Source organism: Accipiter gentilis, chromosome 25 (genome assembly GCF_929443795.1).
Source record: "Accipiter gentilis chromosome 25, bAccGen1.1, whole genome shotgun sequence".
Classification (NCBI taxonomy): domain Eukaryota; kingdom Metazoa; phylum Chordata; class Aves; order Accipitriformes; family Accipitridae; genus Astur; species Astur gentilis.
Window position 1 is genome coordinate 13,743,693 of NC_064904.1, and position 24,918 is coordinate 13,768,610.

The window sequence follows — 24,918 nt, forward strand, 5'->3', positions numbered from 1 at the left end:
CACTCCGAATTTGGGCTTGTCGAACTTGGGCATCTTAAGCTTCCCTTTCAGGCCCGCGGCTTCCAGGTCGGCCCCGCCGAGCGAGGCTTCGGCAGAGGGCACTTTGAGGTCTACCTCGGGCGCCTGGATCTCGAGGGAGCCTTCGACGGAGGGCAGCTTGATGTCGGGGGCGGCGATGCTGACGTCGCCGGCGCCGGCCTTGAGGTCTGCCTCTGGGAGGCTGGCATCGACTTTGTGCAGGCTGACGTCTGCGTCCAGTTTGGGGGCCTTGACGGTCGGCTTGGAGAAGACCACGCTGGGCACCTTGACTTTCGGCATGTGTATTTTCATGCCGCCGCCCTCGACTTTGCCGGCAGCCACCTCCAGGCCGCCTTCGGCGTCGGGGCCCTGCAGGGCGAGTTCGCCCTCCTGGACTTCAGCCTGGGCTTTGGGCAGCGAGACCTCGGCCTTTGGCAGGCCGACCTGCACGTGGGGAGCTTTGACTTTGGGCAGCTTGACGCTGGGCATCTTGACGTCGGGCATCTTGAAGCGAGCTTTCTCGCCGTCTCCTCCGGCGGCCGTCTCGACAGTCACCTCCACGCCGGGCGCTTGGATCTCGGCCCCGGGCAGGGTCACGTCGACTTCGGCGGTTGCCGAGGGCACCGTCACCTGGGGCTCCTTGAGGCTGACGTCCACATCAGCGGCCACGGTGCCCTTGGCTTCTCTGCTGCTGGACCAGCCAAAGGAAGGCATGCCGAACTTGGGCATCTTGAACTTGCCGTCCTTGGTCTTTGCGGCCTCCTTCTCTGGGCCTTTTGCTTCCCCTTCGAGGGCGAGGGCCGCCTCGGGCGCCTGCAGGTCGACGCTGGCCTTTGGAAGGGTGACGTCGACGGACGGCAGGCTGATGTCCACCTTGGGAGCTTTGATGTCGGCTTTGGGCATTTTGAGGGAGGGCTTCTCCAGCTTCCAGCCGGCCCCTTCGGTTTTGGCGCCGGGGACGTCGGCTTTGAGGCCCAGCGCGGGGCCCTCCCCTGTGGCCGTCACGGTGGCGGAGGGGAGGTCGACCTCTGCGGTGGGCAGGCTGACCTCGCCTTCCAGCCCTTCCGCCTTGGGGGGCGACACTCCGAATTTGGGCTTGTCGAACTTGGGCATCTTAAGCTTCCCTTTCAGGCCCGCGGCTTCCAGGTCGGCCCCGCCGAGCGAGGCTTCGGCAGAGGGCACTTTGAGGTCTACCTCGGGCGCCTGGATCTCGAGGGAGCCTTCGACGGAGGGCAGCTTGATGTCGGGGGCGGCGATGCTGACGTCGCCGGCGCCGGCCTTGAGGTCTGCCTCTGGGAGGCTGGCGTCGACTTTGTGCAGGCTGACGTCTGCGTCCAGTTTGGGGGCCTTGACGGTCGGCTTGGAGAAGACCACGCTGGGCACCTTGACTTTCGGCATGTGTATTTTCATGCCGCCGCCCTCGACTTTGCCGGCAGCCACCTCCAGGCCGCCTTCGGCGTCGGGGCCCTGCAGGGCGAGTTCGCCCTCCTGGACTTTAGCCTGGGCTTTGGGCAGCGAGACCTCGGCCTTTGGCAGGCCGACCTGCACGTGGGGAGCTTTGACTTTGGGCAGCTTGACGCTGGGCATCTTGACGTCAGGCATCTTGAAGCGAGCTTTCTCGCCGTCTCCTCCGGCAGCCGTCTCGACGGTCACCTCCACGCCGGGCGCTTGGATCTCGGCCCCGGGCAGGGTCACGTCGACTTCGGCGGTTGCCGAGGGCACCGTCACCTGGGGCTCCTTGAGGCTGATGTCCACATCAGCGGCCACGGTGCCCTTGGCTTCTCTGCTGCTGGACCAGCCAAAGGAAGGCATGCCGAACTTGGGCATCTTGAACTTGCCGTCCTTGGTCTTTGCGGCCTCCTTCTCTGGGCCTTTTGCTTCCCCTTCGAGGGCGAGGGCCGCCTCGGGCGCCTGCAGGTCGACGCTGGCCTTTGGAAGGGTGATGTCGACGGACGGCAGGCTGATGTCCACCTTGGGAGCTTTGATGTCGGCTTTGGGCATTTTGAGGGAGGGCTTCTCCAGCTTCCAGCCGGCCCCTTCGGTTTTGGCGCCGGGGACGTCGGCTTTGAGGCCCAGCGCGGGGCCCTCCCCTGTGGCCGTCACGGTGGCGGAGGGGAGGTCGACCTCTGCGGTGGGCAGGCTGACCTCGCCTTCCACACCTTCCACGTTTTTTGTACTTGCTTCTAAATTTGGCAGTTTTCCTTCCATTTCTCTTACCTGATCTTCAGTTTGCCCTGTTTCATCCCTTGTAGTTGCCCAGGTAAATGTAGGCAATTTAAACTTTGGGAGTCTGAATTTGCTTTCTTTTCCCTCTGTCTCTTTTTCTCCTGTCTTCATGCCAATGTCCATCTTTAAGGTTTTACCACTTGTCGACATGCCATCTTCTTCTATCTGTCCTTTTTTTACACTATCTACTGATTCAGCTGTGATTTCTTCTTTTGATATTTTCATGTCAGCTTTAGGTGTCTTGGCCATTTTGAATGTTGGCATTTGTATTTTCCAAGTAGATACTTCTGATTCTGCATCAGCCATGTGAGGTTTCACATCCAAATGCCTGCTGTCCTCTGAACTTGTATCAGCTGTTTTTTCTCGTACTGAATATGGAACATCACTTCCCATTTTGCTGTTTTCAGTCTCTGTCTCTTTTATTTTGGGCACTGACATCTCAAATTTTGTTTTCTGAATTGTTCGTATTTGTGTGTCATCTTCTGCTTGTTTTTCTCCTGTTTGCAGCGTGTCAGATGTTGTGTGTAATTCTGCTTTAGCAGTGCCTATTTCTAGACCTTTTACTTCTATAGATCCTTGTGCTTTGTGACCCATCATGTCTATGTTAATTCCACTTTCTCGTTCCTTTTTATCTGCTGTTCCTTTCTGTTTCTTTTTTCGGGATTTTGATGAGGCTTGCGGTGATTGTTTAGTTGGGCTTTCTTTCAGAACAGGTGTTTCTAAACTGGGCTTTGGTATCTGTGTTGTTATAGCTGGTACTTCAGGTACAATAAATTTTGATGTTGATTCCTTGTCTTTTTCTTTTTTAATGTTTATTTCAACTTCAGGGCTTTTTTTTGCATGAGATGGAATGCCATTTTTCATATCTTTTAAGTCTTTCGTTAAAGTTTCAGTTACCTCTCCTGTTTTAATTTCATAAGCAGGAGATGTGGTATATTCAACAGTTAGGATTTCGGGATTTTCCAGGCTGATATCTTCTTTATGTATTTTTTCTCTTTCAGATAACAGTGTAGTTTTTATTTCTTTTTTTTGCTTGTCTGCTGGTTCTGGTTTGGATCTGTGCATTTTGAATCCAATGCTAGGGAACTTCAGTTTCTTTTGGCTTCCTTTTTTTTCTTTGATATGGACTTCTTGTTGAAATTGAGACTCTGTGTCTGTGCTTGTAGGGGAAATATCCTGTATAGCAGGCTCATATGCATCTGATGTACTATGAGATCTTCTGTGCCCCAGTATCTTCTTATTTTTAATCGACTGGAATTTTGGCCACGACAGTCTATCTTTTTTAGGTCTCTTGCTCCTTCCTACCCTTTGGCTTACAATTAATGTTTCCCTGTCTTCTTCTGAAATGGCTTTTCCTGAAACATGCAGTGTTTCTTCAGGAATGCTCTCACTGAGTTCTTTTTCCTGAAAGAACAAATAGTAGTCAGAAGACTAAAAGTAAACTAAATACAGATGCAACACAAAATAAAATACATACTATAAAACATGTAGAAAAATGTGCTTTTTATTCAGACTATCTACTTGTTATATAAAAAATTCCTAAAAATGTTGTATATAATTCAGGCAGAAATTACATAAAACAAATGGATTATATGACTGTAATAAGTAGATTTCTGGAGATTTACATTCTTGGCAAAATACTGCAGTAAGTAGAGGTTTGTATCTGTATATCTCTACACATGTCTGTACAAATTTAAATATTTTTATATTCGTATATGAAAAGAAAAATAATTTTGAATGTGATGGAGACCTATGAGCAGATCATGTCTATGGAAATATCAGTGATTAAACACATATTTTTATGAGAAAATTTCATTGGTGATCTTTTGAGAAAAATATTTACTGATATTTTAATATATTACAGAGCTTATCTGGGCCTGCTCTATCAGTGGATACTTAACAACAACAAAAAAATGCTGACTCGCTAGAGTATGTTTTTCTACCCTAACGCAAGATTGTGACTTTATCCGAAACCTATAGTCTTGCCCAGGGTATTTAAAAAGCTGCAAATATTGTGTGGGGTTTTTTTGTTCTCATGAATATTCATGTTAGTAAGTTTAAACACATGCCTAAGTCTTAAGAAGAGACTAGTGTGTATTTTCTGGTCTATTTCCACACAGCACAATACTACAGTGTTATCCAAACTTTGTAAACAAATCAAATATCTACCTGGCTTATTCTTTCCTTTTTGTAGTGGGCTGTAGAGTGAATGTGTTCTAGCTCTTCTTTCCCAGCAATTTTTCTTTTGAGGCTGAATTGGACTCTGTATGGCTCGGAATATTGGAGAATCTTGAGTGCATCTTCATATTTGATATTATCGAAAAATATTGTAGCACTTAGAAGCTGATCACCTGCAAGTGGAATCAGACATCATTTTAATTAGTTTGTGTTTTCTTGCACTTTTTCAAATGCTGTTGAATTAATACCCACAAAAAAAATTTACCACATCCTATTTATTTAAAATATGAAATTCTGTTCACGTAACAGAATCATAGAATAGTTAAGGCTGGAAAGGACCTCTGGTGATCATCCAGTCTAAGTACCCTGCTCAGGGAAGGATCAGCTACAGCCAGTTGTTCAGGTCTATGTGCAGTCAGGTTTTGAATATCTCCAAGGATGGTGACTCCACAACCTCTCTGGAAAACCTGTTGCAGTGTCTGACCACCCTGACAGTAACAAAGGTTTTTTTCTTATATTTTTCAGTATTTAGACTCTGGACTTTTGTTCTTGTTTAAATCATTATTTATTGTAGTTTTGCAGCATAATCTTTTGTGAAAGAATCAAAGGCAGGTTCTTCATGAATGTTATGAGTTGGGTTTTGGTTATTTTTCATTTTATTTGTGTATACACTATTTTCTATGTATCTTTTTCACTGTTGCAGTGAAAATTAGAAATGTTTTTTATGGTATTAAAAAAAAATCAAATTTTGTTATTTTTAAAGAAACTGATCTTTGAAATTATTAATATGGAAAAGTTAAGCTCACACATAATATTAGTTGGTTTGGGATCTACTATTTCTGTTACCTAAAGAGATGACAGATCAGGTAGGTATCTATATGCACACACAGCTACATACCTGATTGTTTTATGATATATTAAAAAAAAACCCTAAACAACAAAACAACAGAAAATCAGACTGTACCTTCTCTCAGACTAAATATTTTTGAAGCAGGAGATTCCTTAAGTACTTTTTTAATAAATATTCCTTCATTTCCTCCACCCGTCACACTAAAACCACTAGCACCAGCTTCCACTTCTGTTTTCAGGGTCACTTCCATGGTCTCCTAGATATAGAAAAAAGTGTGAATTTACAATTTTTATTCAATTGTATCAAAGTGTTCTACATTATTCTACAATAAAAAGTTGAGTCTCCTCAGGTATATTTTCAGTAGCTCAAGAAAGATTATCTAAAATAGAGAATGTACTTGTTCAGTGGGGGTTTGATTCTGCTCTAAATAAGAATTAAGCACATGCATTAGGGTTATGTTGGATCAGGGCCATAGAGAAAATAGGTTATAATTTTAAAACATGAAGCATATGGAAACTTTTAGGGCTGAAATGTATTTTCTGTGAAGATGTTAAACACCTGAATTAGAGTCAATGGTCTGGAAAAGTCAAAGACCTATTGTTGTACTGTACTCAAACTGGAGAAGGCTAAAGAATGCTAAAAAAAATATGGAAGGACCCCAAATAGGACAGGTAAGTGTTCATGCCTGTGCCACAGCTAGGCAATTTGTGAAGTTTCTGGTCAAAACAAGTCTAAAGTGACTGTCTATTTGTCCTTCCCTCTGTCCACCCATCCATGTCTGTGTGTTGTAACAAACTTTACTATTTTGCAAACCTCATGCCTAAAACCACTGAGTGCTTTTAGACTGACCTGTGGATGACTCTGTTTTGATCTGTCTGTAGAATGTTTTTTGTTTTCTTCTTGAAGCTGAAAAATAATTTGCAATTATTTAGTGTTCAGAAGTCATGCTGTTGTAAAGTACAACAGAAGTCCTACACCAGTTAAAATGCCTGGTTTAGACTAAGAACTGAGGCTGTCTTTAATGGCAACAGAGCAAAATTGGGATCTACAAGTGCAATGTACAATGTGAATGATTTAACTATATTATTGCCAGTAGTAAATTAGATGCGAAGGCCTCCCTGCATTGTACCAAAATTTGCATGAAATGAACTCCAGAGACCAATTGTATTAAGACATTGGGAGCTTTTCTGTGTTACTTATGCAGCACATTTCTCATGCTTTCATCTTTGTGAATGTACCCTTTTTTCATTTATTTGACTTCAGCATGAATTTCAAACTATTGCCTGATTATCTTAACATGACTCTACTAATTAAATCTTTACCTTTGAATAACCAAGACGTACAGGCAATTTTGAAACATATATTAGTTAGATTCAAGCCAGCTAAATATTCTAACAGAAAATAATTGTGATTTCTTGACACTCTCTGCCCCAAGTCCTTTAAGGAATAAAGTCAAATGCATTTTTTGTGAAGAAACAAGAACATGGCCAACAACAAGTCCAGAACAATATAAAACCATCAGTGAATATGGCCTTGATTTTGGTGGGGACAGGAAGACAATATTGCTGCAACAACATCCTGTTATGTGACATATAAGTCTTGGCTAGTTGTAGGAGCTAAAGCCTCTTGAATGAACTTGCTAAAGCCATGCCTGCATCAAAACTCAGTGATGAAAACTCAGTGTCTTGCCTTTAAATATTCTTCTTCTATGGAATATTCATAAACTGGAGAGGATCCTTGTGGCCTTGGACGGATGTCTTCTACTGCCACTTCATTAACCTGTGGAAAAAAAATGAGTGGTGGAAAGGAACATCCACCATTAAACAATGACGCATATTTTTTAGGAGAGTTTTTCTACTTAGGCATAATCTTCTGTGTACAAATCTTTCATTAGTAATGGTGGATGTAGAATAACCAATAACTCTTTCCTTAAGTCAAGAACAAATGCAATTGTCATTTAAGGATATTACTCAAGAACACAAGGGACAGACTCCTGAGAGACAAAACCAATGGTATGCTGATTTTGGTTTTCTTTATATGTATTGTATGCATCTATGGGCTAAACAGACTGAGAATACTGACAGATCAATTAGTAATAATTGAAAAAGGCAATAAAAATTCATTCCCCTGCTTTATTTGCACACTTAACCTTTGCATCCTGCAGCTTCAAACTTTATTGCCCTCTCTAACCAAGCAAACCGTGGAAGAGTCCCAGCAGGAATTTCTGCTGACAAGTGCTTGGCATGCTTCCTTCTGGAGTCAAATGATAGGGAACCTAAACCGGCTAAAGCTTTAAGGGAAAGTTACTGTAGTCAACAGCCATGTAATAGTTTGCTAAGTCTTGGTATTAAACTTATGCTGGTGAATCGTGGCAAAGAGCAGATCACTTTATATTGAAGCATCATACCAGCTTTTCAGCTGGCAGGAGAATCCCAAGCAGAAATACAACATTTTTGATGGGGAAAAAAAGTTGCCAGCAAGACCCAGCTGTAAATGAAATATTTAGGATCCCATTTGAACAAGGTAACTGCCAAAACCCCATTCCAAAAAAAAATCCCACTCTAAAAAATACTCACAGAATCTTCGTCCTCTGCATCCACATCAGCATCAGCATCTCCTGGAGGCTCAGCCGGTCTCAGCTGTCGTCCAGAACCTGAAAGCAGCATACAGGTTGTTGATGTCTGTGGGAGCCACGCAGAGCACAGAGCAGTCAGCTTGCAAGCTGAAGCCCTCCAGAGCAGCACGCCTGGGGGACACGCACGGGCTGGCTGTAGAAAGGCTTGCTTTTGTTTAGATTCCTTATCTTGGATCTCATCAGGCCAATCTTTCCAAAGATACCAGAAATACTCATATCCAGAAATGTAAAGGCTTTTGTGAAGGAAAAAATCCCCAGATTGGAGAAAATGTACAACTAGAAGTTAGCCAGAGTTGGGTTGGTTGGTGGGGGTTTTTTTGATTACCAAGCGGGGCTTGAGGTGTGTATTGGGCAGGATTGCCAGGGTTTCGGCAGCGGTGTGGCTGTGGGGTGGTCTCTGTGGGAGGAGGCCATGAACCACCCTGTGCTGGACGCAGCCACTTGCAGCCAGCTCCACCTGCAATGCTGAACCGATCAGAGGAGTTTCTGTGAAAACGTGTTTAAGAAAGAGTGGTAAACACTGAGAAAAAGAGGCAACACCACTACAGGAGGAGGAGAAAGACAGAGAAGACCACACCAGAGCAGGAGGAGAGAGGAGAGATGTCAGAGCAGGAGAAATGCTGGAGCAACTTAGGATCTCAAGCTGGGGCTGGAGGAAGAAAAGCTGCCTGAGCAAGGGCAGAGAGGAGGAGGCTGGACTCTGATGAGTCGGAGGCTGGTGGAGGAACTTGTCCTGGGGCAACTGAGCATGAAGCAAGGAGTGGAAAAATAAAAGCACCCACCCATCTGCTGACCCCCCAGCTCCTGCACCAACCCTTACCTCCTCAAAGGGACTGAGTGTAGCCCACAGTGAGGGGATTGGAGACCAGAAAGAGGGGAGGTGTATGGAGGAGAACTGAGGTGTTTTTCCCTGAGTGGTTTCATTTTTTAAAAAATATCAGAATCAGTAATTAGAAGTTCACTGATTGGCAATAAATTAAATTGATTGAAATTCCCCATCTTGAAACTTTTCCTTGCTTCTGACAGAGGTCTTAAGAGCCAGAGAGTAAACATGAACATTTGATAGTCATAAAAACACTGTTTTCTTGGGTTTTTAATAGTATTGAGGGCAGAGAGAGATGAGTTGAAGGAGATGGGCTGTATGAAGGTATGATTCTGTTGGAATGCCTTAAATTGGGCACTGAAGAATGAAAACAGCATGAATACATCATCATTTTCAGAGAACCAGGCTTATCCAGTAGAGGACAGTGTGGCTGAATTACACATTCCCTGATACACAGGCTATTCTAATACATGCCCAAGTCCTTGTCCCGGTTAACTGTCTCTTTTCTGTCTCCATGCTCCATTTTTTTCAAGCCATCAGGCCGTCTGGCTCTCCCACAGCCAGTTCTGCAGCTGCCACTAGTATACATAGTTTTGGCTCTGCTAAACAGATCCTCTGGCTTAAAAATATGCTTGAACACTAGAGAAGACAACTACAAGCAGAACTGTGCAACTCATTAATTGTCGACATTAAGTGAAGAATCCATGGGATGGAACACAACATTTCTGGATGTGTATATTACATGCTGTGTGTGCAGACAAGCTGGCACGACTGATGCATGTGTGAAATCACTCTAACTTACACAAGTTACCAAGCTCTTGTTAAAATGGCTGTGATTTTGCTAGCCTTTCTTCATAGTTTTCTGATCTCTTACATTTATTTTTTGTTGACTTTTTTGAAGATGAAATTACTTAGTACAGGCAGGGTTTTGAAAGAGTTATGCCACATGATCAGTGATGGACCACTTCGTTAAGATGAATGGAAATAGCGTACTTCCAGTGGGAATATCCCATGTCAGTCTGTGGGCCAGGTTTCCAAACTTGATTGATAGACTAGAAGGCATCCTCATTAGTCATATGTACATCATCTTAATCAGCTCTCTTGTGGTATTTTAGCTCTAGAGAACTAGGATCAACTCAGAACACATCAGGGCTGCCAGACCATGCCTCCTTTAGCCTTCACAGGACTAGTCCCAATGCCTATGATGGACAATTCTAGAAAATGATCTCAATGCAGACCCTAATTCAGACTAAAGACCTGCATAAATTGGCTTGACTATTTTTAAAAAACTCTAGTATATGCAATTTTCAGAAGCTCAAGAAATGAGCATAACCTTGTTAAAAAATTTAGATGTGGATTTATGAATCTGATTTTAGGCATTTCTGCTTGAAAATTCTGGAATTCATTCATGAATCTCTTTACCACATATATTTTAATAAGCATCATATGAGGAGAAGAGCTGCAGGACTGAGACTTGATTGTTTAATTTGCTTAGTGCTTCTAAAAATTCAGGTGCCAACAGTGAATTTTATGGCTGTTACTAAATTTCCAAGAAATAGTAAGGACTTAGTCTTGTGGCATTGCTGTGTTTTTCACTTGGGAGAATCCCACCCACAAGCCCTGCAGTCCAGCAGAATGACTTAACAGAATACTGCTTGGATCGCTAGAGTATTTGCTCTTCAGTGCAGCACTTCAAGGCTAATGACAGCATTGATCCCTAGTGGCTGCCAATAATTTTACTACTGGAAAAGAAAAAGGAAAGAATTATCTGGGAGAATTCTTGGGCTGGCTCACTGCTGTTTCTCTTGTTTTACTCTGGTGTAACTTCACTGACATTTTAGTTGTCTAGAACAGAAGCAATGCAAGTATGGGGTGCTCCGTTCTCAGGAACTGAATGGTCCTGTATAGTCTGTGCTGTTGATTTTTCACCATCCAGTGGGGCATATCCTTTGAGTCTAGGGTACTGCAGCTATCCTACGGGTTCTAACAGAGGTGAAACTTTTAAGCCCAGATGTTTTAAACAAAGGATTCTTTGAATGGTTAGGTGACCAACACCTTCAAAAATCTTCCCGTTGCTAAGACCGGGCTACTCACAAAATCCAAGAGAATTAGATCACTTCCTGCAGTGAGTCCCAAACACCTATTTCCCATCGGGATGCCATTTTAAAGCAACAAGTGACCCAGTCAATTCTTGTTCAGCATGGACGTAGAGAGATAGACCTGGCCTGGATGACACCTCATCTGGGCCTGGGCCAGAAGTTTCGTATTTTTCACCAGCTGTTGATCAAGCAAAGCAGTGGTGTATGAGGCACAAGGGTGGCTTCACATCCTTGGCCAAGTATTGGCAGGCAATTGCTCTCCTTGTCCTTGCTAGAGGGGCTGCGGATCAAGGTTTGCCAAAATGTCACCAGAAAAATCCCCTGCTGTTAAAAGGAAAAACTGTCAGCATAAAAGGCCTCTTTCACCCACCTCCTGATGGGTAGGAAGGGACAGAGTCCTCCTGTGAAAGCCTTTAGTAAACTGTTACCTCTCCTAAATAGTGATAGTTGGACTCTTTCCTACAAAATGGAGCAACAGATTACTGTTCCCAGGGCTAACAGAGATGTGGCTGAGATTGCGTGAAGGGACGTCAGCTACACAAATGACCTTCCCTCCCAAAGCTCCACACCGAGACCTTTCCATCCGCCCTGATTTCCCCAAACTCTGCCTACTCTGCCCCTCTACCATAGCTAACCCATGTCATAAAAGCCTTCTTGTGCCCCTGATTCCTACTGTAGACTAAGATTTGCTTCAGATTTTTTCCCGATTCAGAGTACTTTAAAAGCAAATCTATAAGAGGGGAATTACAGTACATTGATGATTTCCATTTTCAGCAAAGCCTTCTTTCTGTGTATAAAAGACTGTGCCAATAAACTATGATTTATATGCATGTCATTCTCATGCCCCAAATAGCAGTGATGCCAACATTTTATAGGTTTTAACTTTTTTTATGAACCCTGGACAATCAATGCTTTGTTCAAAATGTTTTCATAAACAAGATGGAATTTACATCAGTGGCTACTTCTAATAGCCACTGAACTGACTTCAGAACAAGGGAATTTTTTGAAAGTACGCAGTAGGAGTTATATAGTCTGGAACATTTTCATATCATATGACTGAAAAGTGTATTTGCTTTTTTAAATGCAATTTTAAAAAAAATATTTTATCTTTAATCTAACAACTCAGCTGGACTGCTTTGGGTAAAACCACAAAAACATAAAACCAGGTTATTTTTTGGTATTCACATTTGGTGGGTAACAGTCTCCAAAACCACATTTGAGACATTATAATAAATTTCAGGTGTGGCAGTGTCATTGAATGCAAGTCAATTGTGCTTTAATTTGTTGTATAAACTGAAGATAAACCTAACTTTAATTGGGACACTGACTTATAAAATTACCATAATCTGTACACTTTAAAATCAAATAAAACAGCAAATGAGAATTCCAGAGATGCTGTTAAAAAAGAGACAATAACATCCTTTGCCAATCATCCTAGCTTCCTTGCTTACAAATTATATCACTTTCTCTACAATTCTTAGGTTTGGCCTTTCTGCTTTTTAAGATTTTATAGTAAAGTTATGTTTGCATATGGATGTAGTGAATTTAAGTAATCTGCTCTTATCTTTAAGCATATAACTTTTCCTTGCATCAACTTCTTAGGCATTATCTTTCCTGCTAGAAGTGGCTTTGTTCTGTTTGATTTTATTTAATTTTGTTCTGTTTTGTCAGAGAGAACTAAAATGCTGTTGTTGTGTTGTTTTCCCTGGGATTTTAACGTAGATCAGTTAAAACTGACAAGAGTAGCAATGGTTGCAATGCACATATTTCTTACAAAGATGCAGGTTAAATATTGCTCATTCTCAAGTAAAATCTTCACCAGGAGAAGAGGTTCCTACTTGCCATGTACTGACTGGTATGAATTATCTAACTTCACTTCAACAACTAGTTTCTCTTAACAGACAGAAACCTGATCTCTGGTAAACATCTGTCCACAGGTGAAAACATGCATGCTTTGCTCACTCATTTGTTATTATTTGTTAATATACGAAGGTCACAACCTGTGCCTTTTCTGTACTAGGATTTTGATGCTTCCTAGTTACCATTTCTTAGCTATGATAAGAAACAAGCAGTCCTGTTTGTGCAGTATTGTGGAAATAATAGCTTTGAGCCCATAGCCAGTTAGAAGACTCGTGCCTTGACGTGTGGGCAAGGCTGGGCCATCATTAGATCAGGTCTTGTCTGACAGCGCAAAGCACGCTCTGGGCACATAACCTGATTTGTATTATTAATAAGGAGAAGGAGGAGTGAATAGGTGCAAGGCAAACAACAACAATAATAATTTAGTACCGTTGTCATTGTTGGCACTGTGTTTGACCCAGCAAAGTATTCATACATGTAGGTCAGCAGTTTTCACAGTGCTCCCTCATGTGCTTATGCCTTGTTGCAAACAAGGATGTGCATCGCTGCTGTCACGGACAGCTTTAGCTGCCTTCTGTATCAGACCTCTCTTCTTGCAACCCTCAGTCCCTGTACCTGCCGATCTGTCTGTCCCTGTGCCCTCTGGCACCCTGTCCTCGGTCTGTTACTTCTCATGCGTGCATGGCTAGTCACTGCTAATGCACTGTCCCAGAATTCCTCCTGCTTTTTAAATTAAATCCCTTTCTCAAAACAGGTAGCGTGCCTGATATTTTTCCCACAGCTTGTTCTCCCTCTCTTGCAGGTATTGCAATTACTGGGATTCCTTTTCTTCCCTCAGAGCTCTCACAGCCTCCCGAGCAGTGCTGCTGCGAAGCCCCGCAGCCCCTTCTGATTCACTTCTTATATTTGAAATAGGGAATATTTAGAATAGTTAGAATATTTAAAATCGTGGGTCCCAGTTCAGGAAAGCACTTGATAATAGGAACGCTATGCATATGCTTGGCATTCATCTTGGCCTCTCAAGAGCACTTTTTCAGATAGGTAAGTTCACCTGACTTTAGTTTACTAAGAGAAATTTTTCACTTTGAGGTTATGGGCAAAAAGGCAGCAATTCAAACACTGTACTTTTTCTTTGGCAACCTCAGTGCTTCAGTTTCCATGTCTGCGTCTTTTTTATACCCATCCCAATCCACTGTCTCTATTGTTTTGATGAGTTATTAAATTAATGCACCTTGCAATGGGTTCTTTGGGTTTCCCAGGATATCCCAGAAGACTGGTGACTGACAAATAAATGCAGATCAACCAGCTAATTAAAACATCACTTCAGCTAGGCAGTGTCATCAAGCATATAAGCTATTGCATTCTTGGTTTGGTTTTCTTAAAGGTCCCATGACTGAAAAATGACCTAAATCAGATATTTTTTTTAAAAGCCGTTACAGACAAAGTTACAATGACAGCAAAAGGACCACCTTTTCTGTCTCAGCTACCATTTTCTGAATACGAACATGAATTTTTGGCACTTAATAGAACTATTTTCACCAGTTTCCAAAATCAGCTGTGCTACAGATCTCTCAATCCACAAGGAGATGTTTGTGTTCTGTTAACTGCATCAGTTAGCTTGACAGGACAGAATTTGCCGATCCCACTAAAAATGTTGTGCAAATGATATGTACAAGCACAAAAATAGCTACTTAGTATCAGCAGCGGCCGGAAATATTTCACTGTTTCTCTTTGTTTCCCCCCCCGAGTTTTTTTTCCTAGGCTCAAGTTACAAATGGAAGTGGTGACCTAATGCTACATTAAAGAGGACTAAAAGCCTAGCGATACCGCAATGCTTCAAGGTCTACTGTTAAAAAGAAACAAACCATGGCAGATTTGTTGTCCAGGACTGCTGTCTGGAGGCTACACAGCAAAGAGCATCTGTTCTAACACTGCACCTTGGGTTCCGCTGTGAATTTCCTTAAGTGTAAATGCCAGGTAACCAAGTGTAAAGGCCGTGAACAAGAACAACTAGGAACACACGAGCGTAGCAGGGTGAGGGGCTTGGCTGTGGCAGTTCTGAGCAATCGTCCTCACCACCCAAATCCTCCTGGGCAGTCTGGTGGAGGAGTCACGTCCTTCCAAACAAGCAATGCTGGAGGAAAACGATCTTGTGAGCATCAGTTGGCAAAATAAGAATCCGAAAGTGTCTGCAAGTACACTTTTTCACGCACGCGCTGTGTTCCTTGAGGAAGCTGCCACGAGGTTTAAAGCACAGCTCATGGCACAGACTCTTGCACAGTCTGTGTAGGCTTGACCATGAACTCCAGCACACCCGTGGCATTCCCAGTAAGCGGCTCCAACAATGCTGGGGAAAACCATCAGCGAAAAAATCAAGAGGTTCATCTTCTACAGAGATCTCCCTGCACATTCCAGAGACCTGGATTCATTCCATTGTCCTGCAAGATCCCACGGACTGAGTTACAACAACTGCTGGGCAGGGCTCTGGGGCACGGCAGGACCGCAGCGGGAATGCTGTGCCTGTCACTCTATCCGGGCAGGATCCACGGCAATGGGGAGATGCGGGTGGGATGACACACAGAAGGCTGCCTCTCCCAGCCCTCCATCTCAGGAATGTAATGTTACTTCACTTGAACCACTGCCAGCGGGACACTGGGGGCACCCAGTAGCTCCACCTAGACGAACCAGCTTGTCAGCTCCGAAATGAACGGCTGCCACAGCAGAAAAAGGAGCCTTTCTGCCTCAGAAAAAAAAGTGATAAAGTGAGGAATAGCACCTCTCCTTTAGCGTTTACACTCTGCCCTGTGCTGGGAGTAGGACCCTCCCCACCAAGCCCTGAAATTCTGGTCTCCCTAACTGTTTCTCTGGGATGAAGGCAAAGGGCTAGTCTGTGGCATGAAGATAAAGATTTCGCTGCTAAAGGGGTTTAACAGGCCTTGTTATCTGCAGGATGCTATCAGAACCAGCTAGGCCTGCGTTTAAGCCGTCCTCCCGCCTTTGTTTTGCGTTGGGTTTGGCAATGCCCCCTGGCTGCACTCTGTCCCTGAGCTGCATACTTGTACTGCCATGAATGTAGCTCAGGCTCCGGAGCCAAAAGCAGGGGCTTGTAGCACAGCAGAGCTCAAGGAGCAGCTACTCCCAAATAACCAATGCGTGAATAGTTTCCTTCCATTCAAGGCATGAACAAGATGTTTTGATTCAATGCCTTGGTATGTTAAGCTGCCCTTGTCAGCAGTTAGAGTACTCATTAACAGCCTTCAAATCATCTCTTCTCAAAACCTCCCGAAAAGAGAAAATATACGTAAGTTACAATCATCAGTCTCCTTGCCTGGCAGGAGACCTGTTTGTGAAGTTAGCTCCTACTTTTATCAAAAGGAACCGTACTCCGCTCTGCAGAGTACATCCAAGTGGAGAAATGTCTCGGGAATTTAGGTTTCTTGCAGACCATACTGAGCTCCATAGGATTTTATAGAGCATTTTCTACAGGTTGACTAATATCAAGGAGGATGTGGAAGAGCGCTAGCAACTAAGAACAGATATAAACACTACCATAAAAAGAGAAACTAACAGCCCCCAGATGCAAACAAGAGTGAATGGCTTTCCAGTGAGTGTGTATTTATTGATAAGCTCTGCCCACAGATTTAAAACCCTTAAAAGCATGCCTGCTCACACTTCACAATAGGAGCAAAACCTTTAGTGAGACTGATCAGAAAGGAGCTCTTTATTCTTACAGCAGTCCGTCTTTCCTCTGATGGTAAAGATAAACTTAATAGAATCCATAGGACCTTTCAGAGCATGAGCATAAATCACTCTGGTGGGGCTCTGCACAGACTTTCTCGGCTTGAGTCATATTTAAACATGAAAAGCACAGGGGACTATTTTTTTTTTTTTGCAATTGTCAAATTGAAATTTCCCAGATCCTGGGTTAATGAGTTTCATCCAGCTATCACCATTTTTTGGTTGCTTAGCTATATAGGAAATGTAGTTTGGCCAGATCCACATAACTCTTCTGGTACAAGAATAAAATATTTACTAAAATATTTTATTAGTCCAATATTTCACCTGTTGCTAAAAAAAGAATAATGTCTCATAGGAGTAACACAGTGTTTGAAAATAAGCTCTCGACCAAAGTTTGTTGCGAGAACATGATTAGAATGATGTCCAAAAGAGACAGCAAAAGCAGGCGGCAGTGGTTGATACCTGAATTTCTCTCTCCTGGTCCCTCCCCCCCTCTCACTAGTTAAAATACAGCTGCAAGTGGCAGGGTGGAAAAGGCGGCTGGAGAAATGCTCATGGCACCCACCAGAAGTTCAGTGCTGTTTCCCCTACTGAATGGTTCTCTCAGAAGCACAAGTTCTGCATTATCAATTGCCTGGGGGGTAGGTATAATGTCCTGCCCTGTGTCTGTGTGTTTGCTTGTCTTAGGCAGGAATTTTCCTCTCTGAGGTTTTACGTGACAGAATGGGTTTCCAATGTGTGTTTTACTTCCTGCATGAATTCCCATGGTGTTCTGGTGTATAATTATTGCGATGATGATGTGACCTTAAGACCCTCTCTGATAATTATCAATTACGATTTTTTCAGGACTGCAGGTCCTCTATTCTCACAAAGTCAGTAAGGGAAGGGAACCACTTTTAAGCAATTGTTGTTATGTATGTCCTAGCTCCCAGTCTGACCAAAAATCGCTTACCACCCTTTTGGATGGGGCAAAAGTGATTTAAAGATTCATAGCCAAATAAAGCCATAAAGACTGCTCTAATCTACTGTGGTCCTCAACAGTTTTATCTCCTGAGATACACTGTTTTTACTTGCAATCGAGTCTCTACCAGTGCTGTAAATAGTTGCATGGATACCCAGCTAAAATGTCGTAGGGTGTCACTGTCCGTCTGGATAGTCTGGATTTCAAGAAGGCCTTCAGGGGCATGTTGCAATTGAAGTGCTCTCACTTGCCTACCAGCTTCAGAAACCCCAGTAGAAACTACTCTGCGGTTATTTGGTTATCCAATACATTGATTAGGCACGTTGTAGCTTTTTTCCCTCTGAAAGAAATCCCTTCACCTACATAACAAACTAGACTCGGAAAGTGAATGCAAAGCTGCCTTCGTCTCAGAGCCAGGGGCAGTTGATTCCTGCTATCCTCCCTGTTAGATAGCTGTGAACTCAGCTCTTATCATGACTTGCCTAGAAGCAGAGGCAGGTGGGTGCCTATTGCAGATAAGGCCCACAAAGCTCATGAAAATTAACTTTCCCACATTCCTTCTCCTTGCTGATTCACCCCCGCAAGAATCCAGGCTTCTCCCAGAGCAGATTGCTTGTTCCACTGCCAAAGCACAGCCCTGCTCAGATTTAGAAATTAATCAAATGAATACATTTATTAAAAATGATTGTTCTGCCCATGTAAGCTTGATTGGCAGCCCTGGAAACTCAATTTCTCTGGCCGCAGAGTCTGTATTGCTTGAGAAGCAGTGGCCATAACCCCAAACTGTCTCTTAAGGGAGCCCAGTGCTGACCCGGAGAGGCAGCAAGGGAACCTGACTACTCTTTGTCCTCTCTCTGACACATTAAAGGAAGATGCTAATTCTTGGTGCTTTTAGTAGAGAGCACGTTTGTCCCCTAAGAGTAGGTCTTAAGATAAGAATAGAGGATCTACTAACATGATACAAAAAGCCCAAAGCAACTGATACAGGCTTTATAGAAATGGCACTTACCACTCCAAATCACAAACAGACTTTTCAGCCCAAACTGCTCTTCAAAACCACTGCTTAAAAATATCCCCATCAGAATCAATGCGCAGTAAAAATTTTTGTAATTATATATAAATACAAACATATACATATGTACATAGAGAGAGAGAGAGAGTTCACATTAAAGATCCTTATGGTCTAGGAAGACTTTCATTTCTCTTTACTCCATTGATAAAATTTAGTGCAAAATTAAATGCCCAGATGCAGCAATATTACTGGAGTGATGTTACTTTGGCCCTCTCTCTGGTATACTGGGCATAGCCCCTCTCAAAAGAGGAATGCAGCAAAAACCTTGTATTTTTTCCACAACCTTTTATGGGGGCTTTTATATAAACATCTGCCCTTGGAAACAGGTTTTCAGCTTGAGAGAAAATTCCCTGGGCAACTTGTTTGGATGTAAATCACCATAGAAGAAAATATCTTTTAAGCTTTTAAATTCCTTTATGTATACGTAATACAAGAGATATGGGAAAAAGGTGACAGAAAATTATTATGGGAAAATATTTTATGTCAAAGATAAAGTTAGCAGTTCCCTCACTTTGTTAAGATAAAAATATTTTCTGTCAATAAACAGTGGTGGTAGCAAAATAGTATTTGGCACAGCTCATTTTCTCTTTTGTTTGTGTGGTGTAAGAGAGTCCCTTTAAAATTAGAGAGAATTTCTGGATGCAGACTGAGTTTACAAAAGCATAAAAGCTCATTTACAGATAAATTAAGCCATTGAGTCAGATAAATAATTTAATTAGTACAGTTCTGTTCATAGCAATGTAATTCAAATCTGAATAAGTGGACTATAAACTTGGGTTTCAGTCCAAAAAAAGTCAGATTTCTAAAGAATTCAACAGATGACCTACCAAATTCTTTTCAAAAATGATGTCTCCTTAATTCGGTTCATTGGTTCTCACCTTTTTTGAACGTCTTTCCCTAGCAGATGTATACCTCATCCCAGCATTTTCTAAACTTGCCATTTGATAACTATCTTCTTTTACAAATGAAATCTGTGAACTTAATCTTTACTGTTTGAAATTAGAAATAATTAGATGTGTAAGACTGAAAAGCATTGGAATTTTAAGTGCATATTAAGTTATAGAAGGAAAAACTGAAGATGACAAAATTCTGTTGCATTATATTTTTGAAAACAAGAATATTTGAATCTTTGCATGTGGTTTTTAAATGTTTCAGTGCTCATTTTCCCTCTCTGCATCTTCTAGCCAGTTCTGAGGCACCCAAAAATAACAAACCAGCATGCTTGCCTAATAGATTAGAGGAAAACACAGTTTAGTTAAGGAAATATTTTTCAGTTTTATGTTTCACAGAGGCTAGCACAAATGATAGGGAGAAACCATTTTTCTGAAGACTCGTTACTGCAGTTCTGGATTTCTTTCTGATTAAACACTCAAGTGGGGAGAAAGTAACTACACTGCAGTTCGTCCATGTGGTAACTGGTGAATGAATTGATCTGGGTGGAGTTGTTTGAAAGCCCTAAGATGACTATTTCTTGGATTTGATTATCAACCCTAAGGCTGATTCATAACATTTCCAAACATTCAGAGCATCTCTGTAATAAGAAAATAATGATATCTTATGGAGATGAGTAACTGTTTCTTTATCATAATGGTCTATTCACACACAAGTTCAATATTCTTTAACTCAGTTAAAAGAGGATGCATTCTTTTTGAACGCACATGGTAATGTTTTTCTCGATGAACAGCTGCACTAGATTCAGGCTAATGTATAAGGGAGAGTAAATTACATTTTGACCTTTAGCTAGATCAAGGGCTCTACTGAAATCAACAGACTTGTACCACTACAAAGCTAGCATAAGGAAAAGGAAGAGCCCGGGGCTCCAGTTACAGTCTTTGAGATCCACTGCAAGTAGGTCAATCTGATTCTTCTCTCAGGTGGCTTCTTTAGAGTAATTTAAATCTGTGCAACAGGACGACAATCCAGTGGCTTGTCCCCACTTTGCAGAATGGCAACAACCACCTGATTTGCAGAGCTGTGGAGAGTTTAAGTGGAAGTGGATAGAATGGGAGGTACCTGGAGATGCCCCTCAGTCCATCTGTAGGTTCTTCTGCACATCCTTGCAAAGAGTATTTTAAAACCAACAGTGTTTTACTACTTATGCTCTCTTGTACCCTGCCTCATCCAACAGCCCCAGTGAGGACTCTGCTTTCTGTCTGTGCGCTGCAGTTCATCATGTGCAGCAGAGAGACTATTGCTCTCTGCTAAGGAAGGTGTGTTTGCGTTCCTTGCCCCACCACCACACACAGCTTACAGTCAATAAAGCCAGAAAAGGAGAACGATTGCTACCGTGAAATTATCCTGTCTGCTGTTTACGAGGTTGAATAATTTTCACTTTACCATCAACAAACAAAAAGCTCCACCACCACCTAACTGTGACATTTTAAATACTGAAGTCCCAAAGTCCTCCATGAACTGAGATGACAACAACGTTTTAGCAATGACTGAAATATTTGCTTTATATTGTGCTGTTGGGGTCAGCTTTGACAGCATTCTGCAACTACACTGGTTTTTCTTCATTGCAAATACTTTGAACACTACTTAATCACACTTTGAACACTTTTATGGGGAAGGTCTGTCCCCATTTGACCAACAGGGAGTAAAGGAAACAGAAAAGCACTGGGCCGATCTTTGAAAAAGACAAACAGCCAGAGCTCTGTTTTCAGAGACATTAAGTGTTTGACATGTTTCAATGCAGGGCTTGATGCAACTGGGCCCAGATAGGAAAAGGGCAAAGATAACCCACATGTAGCCAGAGTAAGTCCTACTTGAGCAGCTACTAACTGAAAACCAGGCCCTTTTACGCTTCCACACCAGGTAAACCTACCATGTTAAGGTTATCTCAAAAGGTTTTGAAAAGACTCCAGGGTCTCAAATACGTAGGACCCAGAACCAACAACACTAAGCAAAGCACAGTGAACAGAGCCAGAGCTAAAGCGTAGGATCTCCTGAGGCATGTTCTTCTGCTTACAGGTTCAGTTCGGGAAAAGAACTCTTTGGTTTTGGAACACAGCTTGGCCAATGCTTGGTGCTAGGACTTGGTTTTGATCCCTGGACTTCAAAAGCCCATTCTCAGAAGGCCTCTGCCCACATGTGCAAACTTCATGTTGCTGCGGGATTATCCTCTGCAGCTGGAACCACTGGCCCAGTTAAAAACTTCTGGACTGGTAGGTACAAGAAGGCTCTGAGGGTTTTGTTACTCTTATCACTTGGGCACATGTGTATATGACTTACACGTTACTCTGCACACCTCTGCAGCAGGGAAGGTCACAAACACTTCACAGCTATACATCTGAAGAGAGGGGGCTGAAAATGTATCTGAACAATTTCTAGGGAAGTTTAAGTTCTCCTCACTGAGCAGTGCCAGCTCAGGGATACTGGAAAACACATTTTTCATGTATGTGTTTTTTATTAAATGCAGCTGTCAAAAAAAAGGACGGCTCATGTTCCTGAAAAGGTGCAGTGAAGAGAAGACAAATGATTGGAATAAAACATTAACAGAAATGTGCCTACTCTGCCTAGGCAAAAATCACCGCTTCTGTAGCGCCTTCACAGCAACCTTTAAACTAGCTGGCTCGGGGACCAGTAGCTGTCTAGCTGTGGGATTTCAGTGAATGCTGTACAAACCCAACCAACTCCCCAGGAAAGTCAGTCCCTGCTGCACAAGCCACCCCTCCCCTTCCCCAGACAGGCTGGAAAGACACCAGCTCTGCACAAACTGCACCTTCCCAGTGCTGCACAGGCACAGCTGGAGAGAGACTATCTTTAACTAAGCCTCGCTCTCCCTGCCATGCTGCAGATAATGTTTTCCAAGTGTGTTGGCAGTGAACTTAAACCATCTACCGCAATCTGATAATGCTTACCTCTAATCATTTCGCTGCAGTAAAATTATGGAGGTGAAAACAGCAAAGGCAAAGTGAGTGTTTGTTTTCATGATGATAATTTTCCTGTTGTTCAATAGATATAGATTCAGATTTTGCCCTCTGATCTAAATGTGTATTCTGAAGGAGTTCAGCTGGATTTATACCAGTGCAATAGCAGAATTTGGCTTGTGATCTTCAGATGACAACATCAGTTAACAGACTTGCTTATTTCTCTGTAATATATTCTTCAGGTTTTCTATGAAGTTCCTATTCAACAAGCACAATAGTCCAACTACGATGCACTTTTGTGGCAACAGTGTACCACATAAATTAAGCTAACTCTGGGTAATATCACAAAAAAATATGTGTTTATAGCTTCATGCCAGTTTCTGACTAATGCTTTTGTTTGTTGCTATAGCAAACCACACATGAATCTGATAGCCAAAAGCATGTTTATGACTAACCTTAGCTCTCTGGGGATTAAAAATATGGAATAATAAAAAAAAAACTAAACCACAACATACAATGTGAGGAGAACATGATAGGAAACACCTTTTTTGGCACAAGTTACTATGAACATTAAAAGAGAAGAACATCATGAGTGGAAAACATTAGGAAATGGGAACTGTGGGAATAACCGGCTTTAACCCACGATGATTCAAGTACATCTTTTATTTCACATCTCAAAGTTGTCTGTGCAGGACTAGACTACATCGCAGGAAGTCCTGTCTGCATATTAAGGGATGGATTTAAGCCTCTGAAGTCTGAAGCTTTGGATCACACTTTAAAACATTCAGACCACTTTACTCGAGATTATTTTTACACTCTGCCTTGACACCTAGGACACTGGTATTCACTTAATTTATTTCTATTACAATTCATACTTTGGTAGTTTCCAAGAGCCTGTCCCAAGACTGACACCTCATTATGCTGTACAAATACACAATGGAGAACAATGTCGGCCCCAAAGAGCTTTCTGTCAAACTAACGGGGAGAGCCAAAGGGAGAGGAGGATGGACAGAGAGAGAGTGGGAGGCAAAGACAGAGAGGCGACGTGACTGCACCACCCACCAAATCAGAGGTTGAACCCAAGTGTCTTGCACCCAGTTCAGTTGACTGACTGAGGTTGCCAAATATGTTATGTGAGAAGAATACATTATGTACCCTGCAGAAGAGGGAAAATCAATACAGCTAAAGTGATTCCTAAACTAGGATAGCTTACAACAAAGCTACATTATGTCAGGCAAAATTTATACTGATGTTGCCCTGTTATTCTTAATAACCCCTTTCCTTCATGAGTTAAAAAAAATAAACGAGAGTATTGCTGTATAGTGTATAAATACAGATCAGTTTCCATCAATGTTTTCTATTGATATTAATTACTCCGGCTCTAGACTACATATTGCATCTTTATTCACAGATCTGTACCGTACATAAAGGCATATAATTATCACAATTCATGGCAAGTTCTTCCATCATCTATCCCAACACTCAGCAGAGAGTCTAGAGATCGTATACAGCTTTGTGGAGAGGTAGGTCTGCCCAAGCTCTAGAGTTCCAGTCATTTCCAAAGGGATGTTCATGAAAGGCATCTTGACCCATCAGTAGGATAAACAGGACAATGCCATAAATGGAAGCTTATAAAAATCTGTACGACTCAGATCTTACTTGCTGGTCATTTAGTGCCATGGGATCAAATCTTGAAGTATTGAGATTTCATTGTGTGCCTACTCAAGCAAGATATTTGTTGGCCTCAATGAAACTGATATATGGCATGCTACATTGCATTCATCTTGTAATTCAGACTGTGACATGGACTGAGATCAGCTTTGATTCCATCTTATAAAATCCAGCAGACCACACAGCACCACACACAGTAATCATGCCTGCATCCTTCTAAGAGAAAATACTTTTAGAAAAAAATGCAAGCATTTTGTAGATTAACCATGGATTCAGCTGATGTGTACTGCAAGTAGCATTATGATGTCAGTGTTGTATAAAGTGAAAAACAAAGGCAAATAAGATATAGAAAGAAGTTTTCCAGCTACAGCCTAAATATCACTTCTGAACTACAGAGCACTTGCTGGTGACACGCAGAAGGCCATATATGACTCTCTCTTTGCTTTCACATGCTTTTTCAGTTCTTCACATTTGGCAGAAAGTGCATCTTACAGAAAAGAAAAAAAAAAAGAGATGCCAGGCTTCTTTCCTCCACGTTGAGAGCCTGAAAAGAGCTCTGGGTACTGGGAGCACCATACAGAGACCATTTCAAAATAGCCACCTCATTCCCTGCGACTTAGGCCCAAAGCAACTGCTCTTTCCTGGGAGTTGTGTAGTAAATGAAATAAGAGATCGTAAGTATAGGGGAAAGAGGTTCCCAACCCAACTCCTGCTCTGAATGACTTTCTGATCTGCAGTAGCAGAAGGCACTTGTTACTGGTACTTATGGATACGTACTTATGCAGGCATAGTGCTCCTTAATGAGCATCTTTCTCTTTGGGCTCTCAAAGGGCATGGCTACCCCTTGTATCCTCTGGGGTATCTATCACTGAGACAGCACTGCTTGGAGCATATGAATATGCCAGCTTGGCAACTGCA

General features: G+C 42.4%; 1 protein-coding gene across 1 annotated transcript in view; it reads right to left on the reverse strand.

The window, feature by feature from the left end:
- Window positions 1-24,918, reverse strand: part of AHNAK2 (AHNAK nucleoprotein 2) — a 71,674-nt gene that overhangs the window by 22,467 nt on the left and 24,289 nt on the right. Inside the window, exons 3-8 of the mRNA XM_049828309.1 lie at window positions 7,849-7,953; window positions 6,962-7,051; window positions 6,122-6,178; window positions 5,387-5,528; window positions 4,414-4,595; window positions 2,236-3,648 (exon numbers count right to left, since the gene is read on the reverse strand). Of these exons, the coding sequence (XP_049684266.1) occupies window positions 2,236-3,648; window positions 4,414-4,595; window positions 5,387-5,528; window positions 6,122-6,178; window positions 6,962-7,051; window positions 7,849-7,953 (1,989 nt within the window). The remainder of the gene's footprint in view (window positions 1-2,235; window positions 3,649-4,413; window positions 4,596-5,386; window positions 5,529-6,121; window positions 6,179-6,961; window positions 7,052-7,848; window positions 7,954-24,918) is intronic.